Source organism: Clytia hemisphaerica, unplaced genomic scaffold, assembly GCF_902728285.1.
Source record: "Clytia hemisphaerica strain Z4C2 unplaced genomic scaffold, Clytia hemisphaerica genome assembly, whole genome shotgun sequence".
Lineage (NCBI taxonomy): Eukaryota > Metazoa > Cnidaria > Hydrozoa > Leptothecata > Clytiidae > Clytia > Clytia hemisphaerica.
The window spans coordinates 643683-661962 of record NW_027103510.1 but is presented as its reverse complement, the minus strand read 5'-3'; the positions used below and the strand labels follow the sequence as shown (position 1 = coordinate 661962).

General features: G+C 36.1%; 3 protein-coding genes across 3 annotated transcripts in view; 1 reads left to right on the top strand and 2 right to left on the bottom strand.

Moving 5' to 3' along the window:
• The window catches only part of LOC136799033 (uncharacterized), a 32367-nt gene extending 24256 nt beyond the window's left edge, over nt 1-8111 (top strand). The window contains exons 18-22 of the mRNA XM_067055712.1: nt 3517-3643; nt 3949-4118; nt 5918-6102; nt 6709-7019; nt 8062-8111. Coding sequence (XP_066911813.1) covers nt 3517-3643; nt 3949-4118; nt 5918-6102; nt 6709-6983 — 757 coding nt within the window. The 3' untranslated portion in view covers nt 6984-7019; nt 8062-8111. The remainder of the gene's footprint in view (nt 1-3516; nt 3644-3948; nt 4119-5917; nt 6103-6708; nt 7020-8061) is intronic.
• Nucleotides 111-2041, bottom strand: LOC136799006 (uncharacterized). Its single transcript, XM_067055691.1, has 2 exons — nt 1504-2041; nt 111-827 (listed from the first exon to the last, which is right to left on the bottom strand). The coding sequence occupies exons 1-2, from the start codon at nt 1556-1558 to the stop codon at nt 199-201; spliced, it is 684 nt and encodes a 227-aa protein (XP_066911792.1). The 5' UTR covers nt 1559-2041; the 3' UTR covers nt 111-198.
• Nucleotides 8112-10326: 2215 nt separating the features above from the next.
• On the bottom strand, nt 10327-14083 carry LOC136799079 (uncharacterized). Its single transcript, XM_067055762.1, has 5 exons — nt 13874-14083; nt 13271-13379; nt 12841-12932; nt 12274-12336; nt 10327-11531 (listed from the first exon to the last, which is right to left on the bottom strand). Exons 1-5 carry the CDS (start codon nt 14010-14012, stop codon nt 11206-11208), a joined length of 729 nt encoding a protein of 242 aa, XP_066911863.1. The 5' UTR covers nt 14013-14083; the 3' UTR covers nt 10327-11205.
• Nucleotides 14084-18280: the final 4197 nt, after the last annotated feature.

The following is an 18280-nucleotide window of genomic DNA, read 5'->3' as shown; positions in this document are numbered from 1 at the left end:
AACGATCCCAGATGTTGACAATCCCATAATCCTCTTTGCTGTTTTTGATCTTAAATTTCCCTAAAAACCTAATCCCTTGCTCCTGCACTTTACTGTTTACACTTTGGTTCTTCGATGATGATCCTTCGGCCAAATATTTTCCATGATTCACAGATCCATACGATTCACTGCTTTTAATGATATGAAGACAAAAAAAAATTAGCGTTCATAAGAACCGACTTTCTTGGATTTACGGGAACGATGTGAGGAGATGCCAGGAAACTTTGGACCACGTGGTTGTTTTGGAGGTCTGGGGAGGAGTAAAGCTTCCTCCTGTTGATGTTGGATGAAGGGTAAATTCAATATTTTCCCACCTGGTGGTGATAACTTCTCACGGTTCAGTAATCCGCTGTTTAAGTGTGGAGCGGAGCCTTGATTTTCCATTTTTTGCGCTTTAATGATATCCTTGGTTAGACTGATTCGTGGGCGAAAGGCTTCTTTCTCGAGGAAATCAGGATCGAGTTTAATCATGCGATCGCGAGCTGACTTTGACAAGATTTCAGGCCACATTGCACCGATGCTGTGAGTTGTTTCTATGTAGTACTCTTGAGGTGGCGTGACCGGTTTTGGCGGTTGTTGCGGGGCCGCTTTACTTGGTTTTGCACCTTTGCCACGTTTAGATTTACGTTTACCCGTTTTTGGGCGCTTTCGTTCACCACTTGGAGGGCGGGGCTGGTGAGCTTGGGCGGCAGTTGGCGGGCGTGGCTCTGTATATACGGCAGTTATAGGCCTTAGCTGGCGTCTGGACTTTGATGTGATCGGACGGTAATGTACATCTTGTGGAGATGCTATGGGAAGAAAATAAGTCTTACTATTTATTATTTGTTAGAGCAAGATCAATTATTACAAAGTTGTCTCTGACAATTTACGAAATTTTATATGGTTTAAGCTTTTTCAGACTGCTGCTCAAGTCTAGGTTTCTGCTTATCATTCTCTAGGGAAAAGAGTTTCTTAGGAAGTACCTACAATGTTGGCCATAATATTTTGCAAAATCCAGCAAAGTGTCTTTGCTTGGGGTTGGAAAGTTGAGTTTTAACACGAGACTTAAGATCCAAAAGTTGAGGATGGTCCGACTAGGCTGGAAATATACCTCGGAAGCCATTATACCTCTCCCAAATCGAAATATCCCATTAGATAAATCAGAAAGCCTGAAAATGTCATTCTCGCCCGAACTTTAAATTCAGAAAAACAGTGAAATACCCAGAAATGCCAACATATTCAGACACAACGTTCTACAGAAATCACGTTCAAAATGTTCACTGGTGTAACAAAATCACAGAGGCACAGATATTTCAAAGTTTACTACAGTGGAATCTCTATAACTCGAAGCTCAACTCGAATGTCTCCTTAACTCGAACAAGTTTTCTCGCCCCTTTTGTTAACAATGCCTTATAAACCTTACTCCAAATTTCAAAAATTCCTTTACTTGAACTCCACTGTATGATAAATGAGAGAATTTCTTACCTTTCTGGCTAATTCCAACATTCGAGTCAGTATGATGGACACTTGGTAAATGCATCTCTATGGCGGTGGGCGGACGCCCTAAGAGATATGAATCTACAGAAAATGTCTCAGTAGTTTATTGGTGGAAACCACAACAGCGTGGTTAAATAACGATGCTGAATTGATGCGCTTTATCAGTGGGCGTTGGGCGGTCGCCCCAATTGGCGCGTTCCAGTGGATGAGAAGTTAGATTTGTGATTGACAATGTGAAGAATTACTTCAAACGGCTGCGAAGGAGTGGTAGACTCACTAAATGCTTGTTTATTGTGTTGTGTTTCAAATAATTTTTTGCACCCTTCAAACTCCTGTATGTGGATTTGTGTCAACCAATATTTGACGTTCTGGCGCTTATTAACGACGTTAAAGAAACGGGGATCCAGTAACACGGTAAAAAAGTCACGCAATAGATAATCGGCGGCGAATCGACGAAAAATAACTATTATATCAGCGTTGCAAAAAAATTGATGATGCTTCGGCGACGATAATGTTGATCAATATATTCTCTGCTCTCCAACAGCTAACGAGAAGATTTGAAGAATTTTGAATTTAAAATTCCGAAATAATCACACATTTTTTTAAAATTATATTTGACGTCAATTTTACTTTTCTTTTTCAAAATGGTAGATCTGATTTTTTAATTGATTTTTTATTGATTTTTTATTGATTTTTTATTGATTTGCTCGCCGCTTTTTTGAATAATTCTGAATAATTGACCGGTTTTACTTAAAGGGACACCTATTAGATGTAGTAACTATCGACTTATTTATTCATTGTGAAAAGTTGTCAAAAAAATTAGGAAAAAAATCTGAGGAAATTGAAAGATTTTTTCCAAAGTGAAAAACCGCGAAAATTAATTCCCGCGAAATGCCAAATTTGGATCTTTTTATTACCGCTAAAATTAGTTCCCTTAAGGTAGCTTAAATAAGAGCGCTGAATCTACTTCTCCTTGAACACTTGTGATGTAGCGCTAGCGCTGCTGGGCACCAAGCAAAATTTTAACACTGTAATGGCCATTGAGTTTAAAGCCCCGAAGGGGCTAGAGTAGAAACTTTTGAATGGGAAATGAACCTCCGCGCCTGGTTTTTACACATTCACCTGATTGAAAGTAAAATCTATCGCTTTATTTCAAAAAGTACTCAAAAACAAAGAATCCGCTAGATATAGTCCGTCCTCATGATTGCGACACGTTCTAGGCGCGTTCTGGATGGGAAATAAATGGCTTCATTTTTTCTTGCCTGGAAAAGGTTAGCGACCCTACTCTAGCCCTTCGGGCTTTAAACTTGATGGTTATGGCTTGTTTTGGGGTACCACTAAAAAAAACTGATCAAAACTAAGATGGCGGATATAAACTTAGTCTAGGGTTTTTAAAGGTCAGTGGCTACATGGGGTGCTCACAACGGAAACCAAATATTTTTCAAAAAGAACAAATTATACTAGTGGAATCTCTCTATCTCGACTACTCTCCATCTCGAATATCCCTCTATCTCGAACCAAGCTTTTGGTCCCTTGGACATTTGTGATCCCGCTAGGCCAAATTCATTTCTCTATCTCGAATCTGTCTAACTCAAATTTTTCTCTATTTCGAACAAAATATCTGGTCCCTAGAATGCATTTTTAGGCTACTTTCCTTTCCCTATCTCGAACTTTTAAAATGACGTCAGTTATGGAATTTTGATCTTCAAATTTTTCGTTTGCATGTAACAAAATGGAAAAATAGTCAAGGAAAAACTGATAAAAATGTTATTTCAATAAACTACGACCAACCCAGCTTTCTGTTTGCCTAAATAAATTGACTTTTGGGGAATTACTAAGAAAATAAATGCTATATCCTGTGATGCAATAATATCAGACTTTCTTTATCTCGAACTCGAGTTCGAGATAGAGATATTCTACTGTATAAATCAAACAACTATGGTTCTTTTATTCATCCTATTTTATGTTGATTTATAATGAGATTTTATTTTCTCAACACAGTCCAGGAGTTTCTGCTTTACCATTGGTTCTTGGTTTGCAACAAGAGACAGACCCACGAGTGATGACGGACATATTTACGGAAGAAAATCTGAGACGCTTTGTATTGAAAGCTTCAATTCCGTTATTGGTAAGAAAATGCATTTACCTAATTTTCAAATTTTTCCTTTATACCTCCACGTTTACAGTTTGATCCAAACTCGACCGCAGTTATTTCCCAGTTGAATTTTAAATTGTAAGAGCTCATTTTTAGAGACTTCAAATTTCATAACTTATAGGAAAAATAGTTTGGACGAAAGTATTTGAAGGTTTCTAAGTCTAATATCTCAAACTATTTGATTATCCTTTCAAAGATTTTTGAATTAGAAGTAAATTACCCAATTAGAGTTCTTCATAACAAGAAAGGATAATGATACTTAATAAATTTATCTGTAGGACGAACTTCACACTGGAAATTTCCCTAAATACAAAGCTATGGGTCTTCCATTTGTTATTTACTTCGTGCAAGCTGAAAACCGTGGGACGTCACCCGAATGGAATCAAATGGTTCAAGCTGCAGAAACAAACGTTCGAAGTTCAATGGCCCTTTTCGCGTGGATGGATATGTGAGTTATTATTACTGATCTCTACCTACTTGACTGGATAGGGCTTCCCATATAACAGGGAGTTTGTCCAGTTTTAGAGCTGACTAGTTCTTGTTTTTCATTCTGGCCGTCAATAGCGCGATTCGAATGTTTTGAAACTCGAACTTTCGGAAATATAAAGTAAATTAGAAATCAACATGGCGGACTAAAGTCTGTTCACGATAAGTGTGCAATCTTTTTTCTTTTACCTATAACTTTTGAAGGAATTCTTAAATCTTTATAAATTTGGTATCGTTGGAGAGATATTTGTGAGTGGAACAATTTGAAATAAAAAATCGATAAAAAAATTCTAAAAACGAAGATGAAAATGAAGAAGAAGAAAAAAATGAAGATCTTGTAGAGAAGTCCTATAACTTTCATTTTCATTGGAGAGATTCTTTGATCTTAGGAGGTCATCACTATGAAAAAATTTCACTAAAATATTTATTCAAGATAAAGTTATGATACAAAGTTTATAAGTGATTGACCCCAAAAAACAGCAGAAAACAGGAGAAAACAGCGTTTTTAGACGTCAATCAGCTTATAACTTTGTTTGATATCTTTTGACTGAATGATTATTTTTGAGAAATTTTTTCACAGTGATGACGTTCGATAATTAAGAATTCACTTCAGTGAAAATGATAGTCATAGCACTTTTCTACAAGATCTTCATTTTTTTCTTCTTCATTTTCATCTTCATTTTTAGAATTTTTTTATCAATTTTTTTATTCCAAATTGTTCCACTCATTAATATCTTTCCAATGATACCAAATTTATAAAGATTGAAGAATTCCTTCAAAAGTTATAGGTAAATGAAAAAAGAGTGCACACTTATCGTGAATAGACTTTAGTTGACTAGGCACACTTCTACGGGCAATCTGTGGACACACCGCTGTGTCACCCGGGTGGGATACCCGACCTACTGGAAAAATTCCGTCCCCGTTGGGACGGGGAAAATACCCTACAATTTCAGCCCCACTGGGAAATTGACTTTGATTTCATGCCCATTCGTAATTCAATCAAAAAAATGCCCTTCAAAACCGTTCCCACTGGAAGTTTCGCCCTATGAACAATAGCATTTCCATTCCTATTAGTATTTGGATAGAATTCTTCATCACTGTTGTAAGAAATTCCACCGTGGCTGTGAGACAGGAGTGTGTGAGCAGTTACCGCATTTAATGCGTAAAGGAATACGATATATCTGTGGTACTGATTCATTCATTAACAAGAGCTCTGCAAAAACTCATTTCTATGATATGTGTGGACCAGTCTTTTGAGAAATATACCCCTAGAGGGACTGAACTTTAGTAGAAATACAAATGATTTTCTGAAAAATTCTGTTTTTGGGCGAGACTTAGAGAGACTTTTTCAATTTCAATTTTAAAACACCGACCTTCCATAAAGGGAATGGAAAAGCATTCTCGTATCTGTATAATATGTTCTAAATTGTTACAGTGGAGTCTCTTTTACTCGAATCTCTGCTACTCAAATGTCTCTTTTTTTACTCAAATGTCTCTTTTACTCGAACAAGTTTCATGGTGCCTTTAATTAACAATGCCTTATAAACCTCCAACCTTGTCCCCCTGTGCCCCAGGCTTTATTTACGTTACTTATGGACGCCATTGAATATTATCTAGCGCTATCAGTAAGCATCAAAAAGCTGATAATACTCAGGGAACGAGGTTGACCTTTCTCCATAACTCGAACAAATTTCTTTTCCCCGTGTGTGTGTTCGAATTATGGACTGTAATAGAATATTTCATATTTCCCTCCATCCTCAGGTCAAAAGCAAGCACGAAAAAGATCCGCAAGACGTATTTGGGTGGTGCAAAACCCAGTCAAAGTCCCAGTGAAATCATCATGGCAAATCACACTAACGGTGGAGTTTATTTGTTTGACGGTAAAGAAGAATCGGACATCATGACGTGGGTTAAGAAATGCCAAATGGGACAAACCCAGCGCGTTGGTATGTCAATTTTCGATCACTTTAACGCGATTTTAGCGAATTTTTGGCAAGTTTACGACTACAGTTTTTCTTAGAAAAAGTTAGTAAAATACTTATTTCTTAAATATCTACTCTTAAAGGGTTTCATAAAACAAGAAATTAACTTTGGGATAGCTTTTAGCTAGGTAGATATGAAAAGAGTCACGTTTCGACTATCGTCATTCTCACAAAATAGTAAATACCGCATATAATTAAATAACAATTAAAATCTACGAATCACGAAAGCTTTTAGTGTGAAACTTCTTGAAAAGTGGGATTCGCGAAAGATGATTTTCTTGAAAGATTTCCAGCATTTTCTCATCGGTGATTTCTTAGTGACCTTTTGAGGAGTACTTTAGTCAGCGCTGTCATCTGTATGAGCTATAAATAAAAAAATCTTAAAGATTCTAGGTAACATCATATTGTGTGAAGGCCTAGGTTGCGCGCATCCCCAGAATTGATTTTGATATAGGGACGATAAATTTAAACACGATACGCAGCCCCTATATCAAAACATATCAGAGGGGATGCGTGTAGCCCAGTGAAGGAGGGTCATACTTATTAAATCTTTTTGTATGTATTTTACAGCTTCTTTAGCTCGACCTAAATGGAAACCTGTCCGTGAAGGTTTTGATTTCTTATACTACATCGATAACGACATTGGCGGAAGGCACGGCCGACGAATCGAAGATGTTACAGTTGAACAACAACAAAAACACGACACCATTCGCACGCGTGACGGCTACAGGGAGCCAGAGAGGGATGAGAGTGAGCAGGAAGATTTTTTCGATACAGCAGGTGATATCAATGTCGACGATACGGATGATGCAAAACCACCGAGTCGAACACATGACGAGTTCTAAGGATTTTTGGTGGATTGGTAGATAGATGGTGTGAAGGTGAAAAGATTTTCTTACAGTTGACTCTCACTAATTGGGCTTTTCCAGAAAAACATTTTACCCTCACTGTTTAGGATATTGATTTTTCGAAGTATCGAACCCCCTGAATAAACACTCTTGAAAATGTGCTCAATCCCCTGGGTATTCTCTCTTATAAAGATGCTTACCCCTGGTATCGTATTTTTTACTTGAAAAGACACTTTACCGCCTGGATATCCGCTCCCTTGTAGATATTTAACCCCCTGGATATCCGATATCGTCGGGGGGGGGGGCACGGATTATTTTCTGGAAAAGCCTATTCGAACTCGAGCGGATGAATCATATCCGTTCGATTTATAGAAAGTATTTTAAGAGGGCTTCTTCTTGTCGGGGACTGGAAACAAGTAATAATAGAACTAATAATAGAAGCTCGAATAAGCGAGGGATTACTGTATTAACTTCGTTGTGGATTGATCTTTTTAAAATTATTTACATCACGAACAGACGGTTAAGGGCATAAATCTAACCTTAATAAAGTGTATAAGTTTTTTCGGAATAAATTGCCATTTTACATTACTTTGAAAACGAAGCAGGTTTTTGTTCTTTGTATTATTTATAAGAGGGCTTGATTGCGGCTTGAATTAGACCCGGGGGGGAGGAGGGCACTCAAGGTAAACGACCGACCGTACGTGCGGTCCTTAAGGGTCCTTTTTCCAAGCTTCCCAAAGTGCACTATTAGGATCGTAATGGGCAAAGATATCAAAGGGATATGTTTCTTCCATTATTTCACGATACACATTATTTTAATACGAACAATTTTAGAAGCTTTCGGGTGTTCTCAACTTTTTCCGTCCGTTTAAGTCTGAACATTTTCTGGAAATATTCTGATTTTCACATTTTGTGCGATTTCCAAAGAAATTTGGTGTCTTAAAAGTCCATTAAACTCTATAAATGCCCTTAACTTGTTCTTAATATTTTGGCCATCAAAGCCTTATGTTCTTATAAAAAAACATTTATGCCAAAACAATGTTATTGAATCTTTTTTATTCCTTTCTGTTTCCAGGTACGTAAATTGGGTTCGAACGCTCGTTTATCTTCAATGAAGAAAGTAGATCGTAAAAAACAGAATTATATACTCAAAGTCAAACACAAACATAGAATATCGCATTTTCACTATGTTTTTCTAAAGGGAAAGTTTTTGTACTTTTTTTAGGATTTTTTTTACATTATGAATTGGGACAATTATTTAGCATATATTTTGATATTTTTTAAATCTTACTTTAATTTATAGCAATATAAATTAAAATTTGACTGAGCTCTCCGTCTCACAGCCCCGGTGGATTCTATTGTTATAAGTTCAAAAAATCCAGTGGGAATGAATATGGATGAGGATAATATCAAATCTCAGTAGAGTTGAAATTATAGGGTATTTTGACCAAATTTCCCAGTGGGGTAGGGGTCCCACCCGGTCTGTGACACGGGGTTGTAGTTATATTTATACCATGGAATTCAGTCCCAACCTGACTTAGTTAGGTTAGCAGAATGATAGGAAGTTTATGGTCAATTTTTTACTATTATATTCACGTTTTTTTTTTATAGTATCTGGATTGCAGGGTTGTATATTTTATCGTGTTTTTTTTTCATGTGGGGTTAATGGTTTTATTTTTACATAATAAACATATCAGACATATATTTCATATCAGGACAGTGTGTGCCTATTATTATATTATGCTGATATAAGCAAAAAATATTTTTCTTTTCCTCTTTCGGACCAATCTTGCTCCACATCCGTGTCAATCCAATGTGAAAAAGTTTGTGAATTAAAATTGATGAGTCAGCAGCACCCACTGATCTCTGACTACTTGACAAGTAAAAGAATTATGATTATATATTATGTGTATCACACCATTTATTAAAGCCCTTTTTTACATTATCCTGGTCAGGGTCGATAAAGGAAAGCTATAAAAACTATAGATTTATAGAGAGCTTGTGGCTATTGGAGTGATTGAGTGTTTCCTGCTAGTCTAATTTCAATTTTATTCCTTTTTTGGGGGATAGAAAATATGTTTAGACAACTTTATAACTTATTTTACTAGTAGGTATTTCTGTTGAACGTAAAAAAAGCAAATACGAAAATTTTCTCGTGAAATTGAATATTTTCCTTGTATTGTATTGGGCTTTTCCAGAAAAAATTGAATATGGGGGGTGGATATAACAATTTTCAGTGATTTACCCCCCGGACAAAGTGACTTTTGGCCCCCCAGCCCCGGACAACCCAACTTACTCCTGGACAGAGCAAATTTAACCCCCGGACAAGGCGAATTTTGATGATTTTTCGCTACCCCCGGTAGTCCTCCTGGGGGACATTTTCTGGAAGAGCCCATTGTATCCTGCACAGAAGAAGCTGGGTCTGGAAAAATGACCAAAATATGGACCTGGAAAACTACGTCATGAAACTTCAAACAGGTTATGTACTCGAAAAAATAGTGTCGAAATAAGTACAAAGAAATATTATTTTAAAAGGAGGCGATATACATTAAAAAAATTTCTTTGAAAATTGATGTGATGACGTCATTTTTCTAAGCCAAAATTCGATTTTTCGTAATGTTTCTCCGACGTTGTAGTAGAGGGAAATTTGTTCGTTTTTTTTAGGTCGCTCGATTGTTTTGGTCAAAGCACTTGTTATACATTTTTGGAAGGCTAAGGGGTAGGGAAATCAAAATTACTTAGGTTCCAATTTTTTTTCGGACACTTGACTTTTCTTGATTTTGACTTCGGACACGATGGTCTCAGGTAAAAGTCATAGGGTAAAAGTCATATATTAGCTAAGGTTAAAAAATGAAGTTAAATCCTAGAAACTTCTAAAAATAATTAAAATTGACAAAAATTATTTAAAACTAATAAACTTTGCTTTTGAAATGGCTTTCAATTTTTATTGCTTTTAAGTTAGTTTAAAAAATTCCAACGCTAATGGGAGTCGCATCCAAAATTCAGTCCATTTTTTAACCCGATACGATTTTCAGTAGTCCTTTAAAAACCAAAAGTATATAAAAAAGGATCACGAATCCGTTAGTATATGCAAGCAGCCTTGTTTTTCCGCTATTCCTTAAGTGGGAATCGGCCTCCTAGGTTTATGATACGGGGCTTAAGACCTTATGAATGGATGGATAAAATTGCTCTGTGTAAAAAAATATACTCAAATATATTCAAAATTTAAAAAAAAATTCACCTGATCCACGGGACGAAATGGAGTTTTTACAAGCTCTATTTGTGTCTGGTCGTTAACCAGTAAAAAAACAATTTTGTTACTTTTTATAAAGAACGCGTCCTTTATTACTTTATAAAGTATCTTATAAAAACTCCATCTTATCTCGAATACCTAATACTCGAATGTCTCTATAATAAAAGTTTCCTGGGCCCCATCAGTTGTTAACAAACCACTTAAAATCTGTCTTAATAACTCGAACTTTCCTTAACTCGGACAAATTTGCTTTCTAGTGCGTATTCGAGTTATGGGAGATTACATTGTATTCCCAGGGGGGGGGGTACTTAGGCAAATGGAGGGTACGGTATGTGCCGCCCTTAAGGGGACCTTTTTTGGACTTCCAAAGTCCTGCTAAGGGTCGGAAAAATCAGAAAATCAAATTTCAGTCCCACTAAGGGTTGGAAAAATAGAAAAATTTCAACTTTTTCCCCCCTGAAAGATCGAAATTTGGTCAAAATTGGTCAAATTTGTCCCGCTAAGGGTCGTAAAATTCCCAAAATTTTCCTTTGTTTTCTCCTTTTTAGTCCCGGTAAGGGTCTAAAGTTCGAAAGTCGGGCGGCACCCCCCCTGTCAGCTCGCAACCCTAGTACCCCCCCCCCCCCCCGGGACTGTATTACTCTATCTTATAACCAGCGGAATGCACTATTTAAGTTAAATCTCCCGAGGATCCAATCCAGCAGTTCTGGTTCTGTAAGTGCCGGTGTTTTTAGAAATCTTCTCCTTGATGGGAATTACTGAGCTCCCTGTCAGTCAAATAAGAAGGCAAATATTCAGTTCACGGGTCCGAAGCCATTTTTAATTTTGTTCGCGTGGTCCCAAGTTGTTGTTACGTACAATGTTGAACTTCCTTACAATGACCAAAGAGAAAAAATCTACAAAAAGAAAACTCAATCTGATTGGTTGAAGATTAGAAACGCCACCTTCAAAAAGTCTTTTATTGCGTCAAAGCGTTTTATTTAGACTATGTTTCGATATACTTTTCATCTCATAAAAGCGTTCGGTAGAGGAGCAATGAGCTGGTTTCCTATCTATAACTGGTATAGATGACGGGCTTCTGAACGTTTCGTGTGCTGTCCAAGAACGAGAACTCTTCGGCAGGAAATAATTACTACTAGGATCAGTTCTTTTGATATCTCGTGGAGAAATTTGTAACGAAGTGAAGGATAAACCGCCCTTTCTAAAATCATGTTTAGCAGGTCTCAATTGGTTACCAACCATGTGTGCTTTTCGATATGTAGATTGTTGATAGGGAAACTCACAACGCGAATCTAAACGTAACAATTAAAAGAAATGTTATACGCCCGAAGGGCTACAGTATAATCTCTAACCTTTCCGAGGCAAGAAAAAGTGAAGCCATTTATTTCCCATCCAAACACGCCTAAAATGATGACAAAGGATTGTATTTAGCGGTTCCCTTGTTTTTGAAGACTGTATCTTTTGAAATCTAGCGATAGATTTTGGTTTCAATCCAGCGTTTGTGTAAAAACAACGGACGGGCATTCTGGATGGAAAATAAGTGGCTTCATTTCCCATCTAGGAGTCTCGAGTCTAGCCCTTCAGGCTTGGAAGTCAATTTCTACACCCATCAACCTTTTAAGCGCGAGGACACTGGGTTCGAGTTTACCGGGAAGGAATATCGTCAAAATATCTGAAGTCATTGTAATGACATTCTCATAAAAGAAAGAATTTAGACGTTATTTCCTAAACTTATTACCAGACCCCTAAAAAATCAACCACGCGGTTGAAAATTTCTTTGAAAATCGCATCGAAAAGTTCTATTTGTTGACTCCTATGATTAAAAATGTGAAAAAGAAACTGACATGAAACTCATTACCCACTTTATTAATCACACATCCATAATGTAATTACTTGAAAGAAATACACAAAGGTTTCAAAGCTCTTGTCGTAGATAAGGCCCGATGGTTGCACTTTTTTGCAGTTTTTGACAGTTTTAAATTTAACAAACAATATTTTTTTATTAATAACATCATCTGTCAGTTTGACTGTTACCTTTCATGATATCTTTGATTTGTTCAAAGACAGGGCTGTCCATTGATATTGCAGAAACACCTCCTGGGAAACAAAATGGGAAAATAATATAAATTTGAGTCTATTGTACCTAAGAAGGCCCGAAAAATCCCACTTCGATAGCTGTTGATCAAAGTAAAAATTAGGAAGGGCGGCACTCCCTCGAATATTTGATTGCTGAGCTATAAAGTACCACTTTTCATATTATTTAATAACATCATAGCGCTATTGACCAAGCAATACCTCTAAAGCAGATCTAAAAATCGCCTTTGTTGAAAAAATATCTACAAATGTTTCAGTTCTATTAGATCAATGTTCTTAGAACTTCAGTAATCCCTAGGAGGGTTTGGTTAAATTGGTAGATTTATTGCACTTATAAATAATACGATTCGAAATCCCCAATTGGCAGGATGTCCCTTTTGGCGAGCAAAAACTTTAAGAGGGATAATTTCTTTAAAATAAGAAAGATCGTACTGTACGTGACCACAAAACACATCGTTCCAGTGAAAATATTTATTAGAGATTGACAAACAAACTTAATTAAAAGACCTGATTGACTTGCTTCCAAATTTCCTCTGAAAAACAGTGCCTCGTCAACTATTGATTGTGATGATAGTGTGCGATATTTCACATATTTCCTCCTGAAAAAAAAGTACATAACCCTAAAATAATTTGCCTTGAATGAAGTATATTGAAAAAAGAGCTGGTAAAAGCTTAAGAACAAATTTTAATTTTAACAATGTAATTTTTTTTTGAAAATGATTTAAATAGTATATACTGTCATCTTAGATTTTAGTAGTTATCAAAATGCTCCTCCCCCGCGCCGTAAGAGTACAAATTATGAGAAGATTTTTTGTTTATGTTAATTCTGCTTTGTCAGCATAAGATGAGCAACTCCCTTATATATCTTTAAGCTCAGCCTAAAAGGGTCATTTGGAACTAATAATCCATTTGACTATTCAATTATTCAATTATATACCGCGTTTGTTTTAGTGAAAATCGAACTTGTGAAGGCCGTACAAATATTCCATGATATGCTTTGCATTGGAAATATCTTCTTCTGTTTAGAATGCCATCGTGTTTCCCATCTAAAAATTAAATAAAAATATTATTATGAACAAAAGTATCAACATCATTTCCATGCAGTCTATGCAGGTGACCTGCAGTGGTATATTTGCGGTCATGTGTTGGGTTGACATGACCGCAAATATACCACTGTTTTAAAAAGACACTTTTGATGCGGGGTATATGAACATTTTCAAGTCAAAAAGAAATATTATTGAAAATGTGTGGATACTCCCTAGAAAATGGCAACATTTTCAAAAATACCTTAGGAAAAAATCTTTTCAAACCTTAAACGAAGATGGACGAACAAAAATCAGTCTTTTACCCCCCCCTGGAAATTTTAGAATAACTCTTTATCCCCTTTGAAATATGAAAAGACACCACCTGGAATTTTTTCTCGGAATAACCTCTGGTAATGTTCGTCCATTTGGAATTGGCATTCCAAATGGAATGGCCCAATAGATTCATTCAAAAAATTGAAATCGAAGTGTGAAATCGAAGTGTGAAATGGAAGAACCTGGAGTATCTAGCTCGACACCAATCCAATGTCCCTTCCTGTTTGCTATTGAACCTTTCCATCTGACTTTGCCCTTCAAAATTTCACCATCATTGCGCGAAACATCCACTTCTGATCCAACATGAATGTTATCATACATTTCACTTCTGAAACATAATTTATATTCAACCTCTTTTTATTCCAAGTTAAGTTTTACATTTTCCAAAATTTACTAAGCTAGTGTCCTTTTTAATTCTTTATTTCCTGGTATAACTTTTAATCAGATTATTTACCTTATAAAAGTTCATCATTTATTTTCAATAAATGCCTTTTATTATTCAATAACCATAAGGGGCAATTGAATGTATATACATTTCAACCTGGGATGATCATGTATTCTGATTTGATCTGATTTCTTGAGCTATGATATGGCATTTCAAGACAGATGCTATTTGCCTTGAATAAATAAAAAAGTTTTTTCACCATTTTAAGCGTAAATGTATAACATGAACGACAGAGGATTCTACCAAGAAGGTTGAAGAATGACTGAAAGAATTTATTTATTGAAAATTGAGATTTGGATCTAAAGCTGATGACAAGAGTAGACCAATACTTGTTACCTTTAAGAACGAGAAAGAAAACGAAAGCTTGTTTAGGAAATTTTCGATCAGTTTCAAAAATTAAGTACTGAGTGTGTGACATTTTTGAACACCATTACATTATATCTTATAGAAACAGGGTACCTTATACTTAGTAGCTATAATTTGGATATATTTAACCCAGATATTTTCGTTAAATAATGCTTTAAATTTTACCTTTACTGACTTATTATATCTCAAGTTTTAGCCAGAATTAAAATGTGACAAAAAGTGACAAATTGTGACATACTTCAAAGATAAGAAGTTAAATCATTTAGTAAGTCATTTAGTGTCACAAATAATGACTTAATAAATATATTTTTGAAAACCTAATGAAATTCCCTATAACCTGTTAAAATTTCAAAGTTTTTGATAAATTTCACTAGATTTTATTAGATTTTAAATATTTTTGCCATTTTTTTGTGTTCTAAAAAATGTCACACAATTTTTGAAACTGATCTTTCATGCCTTGAAAGGGAATGCCCAATACACAAAGGTGTCAGCATTTTGTGAGGATCTTACCCCTTTCAAAGGAAGGACTTCAAAGACCTTGCGCAGGAAGCCAAAGAAAGAAACCAAAGTAAAACAGATGGAGTCAAGCGAGTCAGTGGGTCATTAAAAAACAGCTTTCCACCTAATTCTCTATGCTAACGCCGATCAATTTGCATAAAGATAATTTATAGCAAAAAGAACCGCCTTTAAGGGTCCCTTTTTGCATGTTCAGAATTGCTGTAAGGGTTGTAAATCACAAACTTCAATTCCAGCCCCCCCCCCCCCCCAAAAAAAAGGGTCGTAAAAACAGCTAAATCTAATTTCTTGACTTTTGAAAGCCTTATCCTAATAAGCTTCCCAAAATTCAAGAGAAGTCGGGTTTAGGGGCCCAACCTCAGACTCGGAACTTTGGATTTTTATAAGCACGTGATTGCTTATAAAAGATGTGCCTCCTCTTCGGCGATTCATGTTTTGTTTTATCATGGTTGTATATGTTTTTTTTTTGACCCGCTGTCGAACAAAATTGTTGTCGGAATACTGACGCATTCGTCAAATCCAACGTTGGACATTTTTACTGTTGGACTAGAAAGTGTCGGACTACAGACGACCTTACCCTCTAAAGAAGGGTGTCAGAATTAGACGAGGGATGTGTCGATATTAGACCAACTAACGGTATAATCATTAGTCTCTAAGTGGTATTTACATAAAAAAAATAAAAAATTAAGATCCCTAATATATCTAAATATGTCTTCATCGTTTTTCAAATGAGCAAGTAGAAGTGAACGTTGAGGCTCATCTGTTACAGGCCTATCCACCAGGTGAGGATAGCTTGGTCCGGACTGTGCTGTGGGAGTCTCCCTCATTGTTGTTGGCACTATACAAGGGACATGGTATCAATTATATAATAAATAATATAACTGATCCATTCTATCGATCTACTAGCCGTAAGTTAGTCTAATTTAATAATATCGACACCCTTCTTCTTTAGAGAGAAAGGAATAATATGAAGCTTGAATCACTGATTGAAAAAGGATTATTCCACTCTGACCACTAAGCAAAGAAAAACAGTTTCAACCTTCCTATAAATTTCAGCTGATAAAAACGTAAAAAGGGTGTAAAGTAAAATTCTTTTTTCAAAGAGGACGTCCTGTTGAATAATTATGTAGTCCGGTCATAAAAACAATGATAGAGCCATGCATAATTACTGTATCATGCATATTGTAATAATTATGTATGGTTGTATCATTGTTTTTCTGCTGGACTACATAATTATTCAACAGGGTGGCCTCTTTGAAAAAAGGTGTAGTATTTAATTTATTTAGAGGAGGGGTGTCGACATTAGACCAAGTTACGGCCCGGGGGGGCACTTAGGCAAAAATAGGTACGGGGACGTGCCGCTGGTCAGGGTACCTTTTTCAGTGTTGCAGAATTACTGATAGGGTATCTAAAATTGCAAAATCCTGATCTGACAGGGGCGCAATTTCATGATGTGTGTCTGACAGGGTCTGTTTTTGCCGTTTTTACATGTAGAGTTCTTTCGCAAATTGTTTTGACGTGGCGGTGAGCAGACCCCTGCGAGGGGCAAACAGTTTTTATTGCAAATACTTATCGCACGGCCAACACAGGCGCTTTGCTGCTGTTGTCTCGCACTACACGCCCGCCATTGCGCCCTCTTAAAGGGATCGAGGCTAATTTCAACGATATCTCTATTGAACTATTTAGAATAAATGTTCAGCTGAATAGTGGTACTAACAACATTGTTTCCGGAAATTTTTTTTGAAACTTGTATTCTTTTCGAGTTCGAAATCGAAACCTTCTGAGTCTTGCGCATCTCCCACACAACATAGGTAATCAAACAAAGCAAGCTTGCTCTCGTCCTCTTTGTAAAAGCGTCGTTTTAAAGCTTATACTTGCAAAATAGTCCTTTCAAACCTAGACTTCATCAGTTCTGATTTTGAGACCCTTACCGTAGGATCACGTAAGATTCCGATTCCTGCTATAACATTCCACTTGCCACTTGAAAACAGATGATAGTTAGTTCCGACTAGTTGAAAACAATGAAACAAGTTGGCCGATTATAAAAATAATCAAAACATTACAGCACCTGACCCCGAGAATGTAGGTGAAATTTGAATCAGACCTGAGAGATGTAGATATGCATTTAAAAAAATATTGAATGTTTTAAACAAAATTTGAACTCCCAAAATCCTTTCCCAGGGGTTAGTTTCATTACTTTTGATAGATAGGCTAATTTTTTGGTCTTTGAAGTCTCCCATTTTCGTTATAACCCCCAGAATGTAGGTTTGGAATGGCTTCTTCATAGTGTGGAAAGGGGTCTGACCCCCCTTCTTGACACCCCCCAACCTTTAAAAATGCCTATCCCCCAAGGGTTTTGGTCTAAATCTTTTATGGTAAAAAGGTGGGGAAACAGTAAAGAAAAATTAAGTCTGGCAAATAGAATATTACTTTTTAGTGAAAATAAAGAACTTCCTTTCATGCTGACCAAATTTCATAACAGTGCTGGGAAATAATCTTCAATCTTTTAGCGCTGTGAACCCTAAGTTAAGTTAGGGCCTATTCCCTGTGCCAGGGGAAGGTTCACCTCCTCCTCCTCCATAGTAAAATGTTGATATTTTTTCGATTGAATTTTAGAAATATTTTATGCCAAAATAATATTCTAAAGAGCTTTTGGTATTCTGAAAATTGGATTTTTTCGCTTTTTAACCCCCAGAATGTAGGTGAAAAGATTGGGTTGCTGAGAGCAAAATTTCAGTATTCATCGGAAAGTTTTGTTCTCTAAGTGAAATTTATACTTTAGAAATATACTCTGACAAAAAAATAATAAAGATATTAATTTTATCGTGCTACAAATGATGAAAAGTAAAAGAAAGGACGAAAAGAAGAGACAAGAAAGTTGTTTTTATTTTTTAGGTTGAAGATTCTGTGTTAAAATATGTGAATAATGTAACAACACCTCTGCCTCACAGCCCCGGTGGAACTTTTCCTACATCGGGTCAAAAAATTTCTACAAATTCCCAATGGGGATAGAAATTTATTGTTCAAAACTTAGGCAAATTTTCTGATTGGGCTGGGGTCCCAGCTGGTCTGGGACACGTCGTAAAAGCTTAAAATACCAACATTAATCATCTCTTATGAAAGTACAACAAAAACGTTTTATATAATTTGACAGACTTTTCATGTCGGGTTATGAAGGCTCCCAAATTGTAGGTCAACTAACCCCAAAAGGTAGGTCAAACATTTTCGTTAAAATATCTAACTTAGAACAATAAATATTCAA

Excerpts from the sequence above, each read along its gene's own strand:
- LOC136799006 (XM_067055691.1), bottom strand. The coding sequence starts at position 1,558 with ATGCATTTACCAAGTGTCCATCATACTGACTCGAATGTTGGAATTAGC. Across the intron at positions 828-1,503 it reads TGTTGGAATTAGCCAGAAAG|CATCTCCACAAGATGTACAT; the intron begins GTAAGAAATTCT and ends TTCTTCCCATAG.
- LOC136799079 (XM_067055762.1), bottom strand. The coding sequence starts at position 14,012 with ATGTATGATAACATTCATGTTGGATCAGAAGTGGATGTTTCGCGCAAT. Across the intron at positions 13,380-13,873 it reads TGTCGAGCTAGATACTCCAG|ATGGGAAACACGATGGCATT; the intron begins GTTCTTCCATTT and ends TTTAATTTTTAG. Across the intron at positions 12,933-13,270 it reads TTTTCACTAAAACAAACGCG|GAGGAAATATGTGAAATATC; the intron begins GTATATAATTGA and ends CTTTTTTTTCAG.